The 6,107-nt window shown below is 44.0% G+C and overlaps 1 protein-coding gene across 1 annotated transcript in view; it reads right to left on the bottom strand.

Annotated features, from left to right (window-relative positions):
• LOC118338671 overlaps positions 1–6,107 on the bottom strand; it is a 27,830-nt gene that overhangs the window by 15,191 nt on the left and 6,532 nt on the right. The window contains exons 3-6 of the mRNA XM_035675948.1: positions 5,788–5,896; positions 5,126–5,510; positions 3,861–4,229; positions 1,734–1,801 (exon numbers count right to left, since the gene is read on the bottom strand). Coding sequence (XP_035531841.1) covers positions 1,734–1,801; positions 3,861–4,229; positions 5,126–5,510; positions 5,788–5,896 — 931 coding nt within the window. The remainder of the gene's footprint in view (positions 1–1,733; positions 1,802–3,860; positions 4,230–5,125; positions 5,511–5,787; positions 5,897–6,107) is intronic.

The following is a 6,107-nucleotide window of genomic DNA, read 5'->3' as shown; positions in this document are numbered from 1 at the left end:
CTAGTGCATTTAACACAATATTAGGCACCAGATATCCAAAACTGGTTCTGTGAGATATAGTTCTGGCTCAATATAGATAAACAAGGGGCCCAACATAAAAGTCATTACAACAGTAATGTTTTCATAGTATTTCTTTGTCCTAATAGTCTTCTGGAGTTTAATGTATTTTCTTCACCCAAGAGGGGGGGCTTGTGATAAAATCACATTATAATAGAACTTAGAATGAGAGCAGTTGAGTGTTTTTTTCCACCCAAGAGGGCAATTTAGTGTATTTTGCCAACCAGCAGGGGCCACTTTAGCACACGTTTTTTGCCTCCCAATAGGACACTTTAGCGAGTTTTTGGTTCCCAACGAGGGGCACTTCGAGGGCCACTTTAGCAAGTGTTTTGGTCCCAAGGCACTTTAGCACGCGTTTTGGCTTCCAGAGGGCACGGTTAGCACGCATTTTGGCTCACCAAGAGGCCACTTAGAGGGCAGTTTGTACACATTTTTGGCCTCCAAGAGGCACTTAGCAACACGTTTTGGCTCCCAAGAGGGCACTTTAACACACGTTTTGGGCCTCCCAAGAGGCACTTTAGCAACGCTTTTTTCAACAATTGCAAACCCCCCCCGTGCACTCACTGCTGCCAGTATTAGTACAGAATTTATACTTTTGTAGGCTACATGTCCATCTTTTAATCGGAGGACATCAGTATGCACTTACAGTCAGCAGTGCGAATAATAATAATGTATGAATAACAAGCTGTTTTGCCACTGTCTGTGAATGGAATGACTGTGCAGAAAATGGCTCATTTCATTTGTGGTTGGACCATGGTGCTGGAGGTGCTGGAAGGTGTAAAATGGACTCTAAGACTCTGATCGATGGACTTCCCAAACAATGGAAAAAAAACGTGCACCAACACACAAAGTGCAAGATGTGAGACACACAAGCTTGGCACGAGGGACATACACAGAGCATGCAGCACCACACAGACCTGCAGAAGAAGGATAACAAGGCAAGACCTCACATAAAAACATGAAGACGTCACACAGAAACACACACTCCTCTTAATGTACACACGCACCAACACACACAGGATGAAGAAGATGGAGGAAGACCAGGAATGACGGAAGCTGGGAACATCCCACAAAGACTTTCTCTGTCCTCTCTACTGACAGGGATTTTTAAGGTAAAATTATTATTGAATTAATATCTTACATATAAATATAATAAAGGAGAGTGATGGAAAGTAAAATAAGTATTTTATGTGTCTAAGTATATTTTAAAAGACCACACTCCTGTTTGTTATTTAAAGGGGACCATTTCACCGTGGAAACATTAATATTTATTGAAAGTTCGGTTATATATGTAGTCGAATGTAACATAAATTTTGAATTGGTGCCCTATTTGGCCGATGAAAGACAGAAAGTGACTTACTAGGGCGCATTTGTCTTAAAAGACAAACAACTCCCACAATTGCACCAGCTCCGCAACCACCCGCTTCCGCTCTTCCATTTGTTTATGGAGAGGAGTGAGGGCGAGCGGTTTTATTCAATACTTATACCACAAAAACGGTTGTGTTTGTTTTTTCCCCTCCCACACCAATTCCCCACCCTAACTATTGTATAAGGTCCCGGCTCACCCAGCAACCCACACCTCACCTCACCCTCACAAACAAACATTATCATAATTATTTCAAAATATGAATGATATAAAACAAAAAAAAAAATAGACAATATAAATAAGTCTCCACCTCCCCTGATCTTTCGGAGAGCGCCCTCCTCCTCCTCCAGTGTGCTCTCCTCGTGTCTTGGAGGTCCACTAGAACTCAAATCTAGGAGTGGAGTGGTATTCATAGCAAGGGGGTGGGGTGTCTGGCACTCCATGCGCGGGACACACAAAACAAAAGCTGGTTTTTTATTTATTTATACCACGCACACCAGAATAGCCTCAGAACCACAGTCGTCCTCGAAGCTTCTTGCACCGGACTTTTTTGATCGCAGAGAAACCCAAGCATATTAGGCGCACTCCCCCACCTTCGCCCCCACCCCCTTTCTCCTCCACCCCTCATAGAGACATATAGGAAAGGGTGGGTTTTTCTACATCTATTGTTAGCGTTTATCATTGCGGGGGAGTGGTGCAAAGGATCTTTGTGAATTTAGACATAGCCACAGTAGTATAGACAATGCAAACTGCAAAATTGTAATGTGTGTTTTGCAGTTTTGTAAATAAAAAAATGTATTATGTTTTTTTCAGCCTTGGCTGACGTTACGTACTCTTACCCGGGAGAAATAAAACATTGGGGGTAGAAAACCTCCCCCGTGAATAAAAAATAGGACAAAATTGAAACAAAATTAGTAAGGTGAGGAACAAAAAATAGACTGCACATACCAGGCTATATACAGTGGAGTTGGGTTAGGCAAAGGGCAAAAAGGAAGCATACTCTGATATCAGCATTCACGAAGAAATATATAGAATAAAAGATCACTCTCTTTATACAGTACTAGATGTCTTCTTGAGTCATACATATCTGCACATGCATTTGCACAAACAGACTTGACAGAGGAAATCCAATCCTCAGGATGTGAAGAAATCCTTTAAGACGTCTTGTTCGCTAGTGATCTAGCATTAACCAGGCCAATCCTGGCAGGAACCGACAGGACCACGGCGTTGGCTGTCCGGGCAGCCCGACACAGAGGCCGCAAATTGCGGTGATTCACCCCACGCCAGCGGGGACGAGGAGAGCAGGGTCCGCGGGGCTGGAACACCTCTTCCAGGCCGACGACAGGTATCAGCCAGGCGTCGGCAGCGAGCGTCGAGGAATAACGAGGCTAGGCACGGCTCCAATTTCAGTCCAAGAAGGCATAGAAAAACGCGCGAGACCGGCCTTCAGCCTCACCAGCCGCTGCGTTTTCCCCGGCGGCGGGGGCGCTTACACCGAGAGGGTGGGGCCGGGGCGCGGCAAAGAAAATTTTACTAAATCTTCGGCAGAAAGTTGAAGATTTAGCAGTGTTTGGCGATCATACACCAGTAGAGAGTCGACATTCAGAGCAAGAAGCAAAACAAACAGCATAAACACACACAGCACTGGCAGTGACAGACGGCAGGCCACACACACTGGCGCCATCTTGAATGCAATGCTATTGCTTTGTTGTTGCTAACGCCGCTCCCTCTCTTTATTCAACCTCCCTTTTTGCTCTTTCTGCCTGTAAATAGTAAATGGACTGTACCTGTATACCACCTTTCTAGTCTTCCAACCAGTCAAATCGATTTTACACTACCTGCCACATTCACCCATTCACACAGTAATAGCAAAGCCCATCAAATACAAACTAAACTCATTCATTCATCCACATTTACACACCGATGACACAGCAGGAGCAATTTGGGGTTCAGTATCTTGCTCAAGTATACTTCGATACGTGGCAGGAGGAGCCGGGGATTGAACCAATAACCTTCCAATTAGGGGACAGCCTGTGGGACAGCCACAGCTCACTGATCACCTGCTCTACCTCACAGCCGCCCCTAAGAACACACATTCAAGTGGGTAGCCCTAATGTAATAGAGATTGTAATGACATTTTTTAAGAACCTATACAACCCTTTGACCTGGTTATTGTAAAACCATACACAACTGTTAAAGAGGCTATTATATGCATATAACCTTTAACCCTGTTTCTAACTACACTCTATGTCCAAGTAAACAGCGGGATGTTGAGACATGAGTCCTAGAACTCAGGAATGTGTAACTGTGATGCTCCAACAGGGATAATACCGTACTGCAGCTTACTCTTTTCTGACTTTTCGGAGTGTGTGATGGTTGCGTTGAGTCCATTCATAGATGATTTGAATAGTCAAGCTAGCGTATGTAAAAGTGCTACAGGAGAAACATTAGAACTTTGCTGAAATAACCTTGGGATGCCTGGGTTACTGTAGCAGCACCACCTTGCTGTTCTGTTCTTATAGACACAGTAAATACACTGGTAATAATTAAACATTTTCTACCTGATGAGTGAGAGGCATCACAGCTGGTTAGGCTCCGCCCTCTGTGCTCCTCTGCCAATCCCTGCTGTCCACTGATGGGAAGCTGGAGCCCAGCAATTAATAGGCGGTACAGACTTGAAGAGACAGAGACGCAGCGTGACTTCTTGTCTTCCTGGAGCTGGGCTGAATGGTGATCTGGGTTGGATGCCAGATCCTCCACACTGGTGACTGCCAGGCAACACTGCTGATCCAGAGGAGATGGGATGCTAGAAGAAGATGTTTCACTTTAGTTAAAAGAAAACAGATATAGAGAAAAAATTAAAGATCAAATGGAAAACATACATAACCCTGTCCTGCTGATAATCTGGCATACTGTGCATTTTTAATATTACATTTATCGCTAACAACTGGCCCATAAAACAGGGACAACAGTCCATTGGTTCATTTTCTATGACACTAGGCCATTCACAACCAAACATCTGTTAAAGAAGGAGGGCGTCAAGATGTACAAGACCGGGTATGCAGAAAAGAAGAATCTACATGCATATGCCACCAAATCACAGATATGTTTGCTGCAAGGGCTGCAGCAGTGGCATCAACATCTATGACGTCAGCAGTGCTCATGTAAAGTGTAAGGAGGAGGCTACCATGGCCACTGCAGAGGAGCACAAGAAGGAGCAAGGGAGCTAAGGAACAGAGTGAGCATGAGGAGGAATAGTTTAATTGATAAGAAGGAAGTAGCATGCAGGGAAACAGAGACTCTCAAGGAGGGCGCAGGCAAAGCAGTGACCTAGGTCTATATAGTATCATATTATTATTAAAATCATTAGGCCAAGGCTTACCACGATGAAGATGTGTGTAAAGGCTGTATAATAGGTTACATCTGTAGCTCTACTGTCCTAAAATGTTTGGCTGCTTATGTATTAGCCTATATGGTACATGGAAACAATACGCATAGGATGGTGTTCTGTTAGATTGATTGTGGAAAACATGCCAGGACGAAATGTAATATTTAAAAGATGAACACAAGGTGATTTCTTTAGTGTTCTTGATTTGACTTTGTTTTTGGGTAACATGCAAAAAATATTTGACATGAAGTGCACTAATTAAAGCAAACCATATCGAAGGCTAGCATTTTGTAACCTTTAATGTAGGTAGTTACCTTGAGGGAGCTGATGTGTCAATGCCCCCTCCATGCCATGATAGGGGCCTGTGGCGTCTGGAGATGACTGGACTGCTCCTGGGAAGGAGGAATCCTTGGTCCTCTGGATGTAAGAGAGACTGGTCCTCTTTGCTCCTGTTGTCAGCCTTTGGAGGTCTGACATTCCCCTTTCGTCCATCCTCACCCTCCTCAGCAGGACTATTAGGAGCTTTGTCAATGGTGTACAAAGCAGAGCTGGAGTGTTGGTTCCAATGGGAGTGATGGGATCGTGTGACAGCCACCTGATGTGTCCTCTTTGTGTTTTCTGCTTGTGACAGAAGGAGAAGTGGGATTGGTCCTGAATCAGTCGACTGGTGCTTTTGGGGAGAAAATTCCTCTGGAGTGGCTTTTGGAGAGAAGGAGGAGACAGACATAAGTCACATGTGTCGTGTCATACATATTTTATATGAGGGATGAGAGGGAGCTTATTAGGTTTTTTTCACCCAGATTTCACCCAGAAGTTGATTTTATCATTTGAGCTGGAAGGCTTTTAATGTAAATTATCTTTGATCAGGCACAGCGGTAATGTAAAATTGATGTTTTTGATTTAACTGCAGTCTTAAGAATCCCTAGAGGTGCTTCAAAGCTCTGTAAAGCTATTTTCAGAGTGTGGTGGATCCTACCTGTTGCTGTCAGAGCTGTAGCTACAGATGTTGGTGACTCTGAGCCCACACACCAGCTGACATTTCCGGATCTCTGGAGAGAGGAGGACATGCCCCTGCAGCTTCCCATCTGTATAGTATAGGGGAAATTTCCCAATGACAGAAGCTCTGGTGCAAACATCGTGGTGCAACAGTTGGTTGATGAGAAGACAAAAAGTAGCTGTGAGAGTAAGTGAGGATTTTTCACTGACTCAAATAATACAAAATTAAACAAATAAGTATATCTTCAGGCAGCTGATCAATACCAGTCTGTTTGGAGATGTAAATGGTAAATGGACCTG

The sequence above is a fragment of the Morone saxatilis genome, unplaced genomic scaffold, assembly GCF_004916995.1.
Source record: "Morone saxatilis isolate NCDOM2014 unplaced genomic scaffold, NCSU_SB_2.0 Contig5, whole genome shotgun sequence".
Classification (NCBI taxonomy): Eukaryota; Metazoa; Chordata; class Actinopteri; family Moronidae; genus Morone; species Morone saxatilis.
Note: the sequence above shows the minus strand (reverse complement) of the source record. Positions and strands in the feature narration are given on the sequence as shown.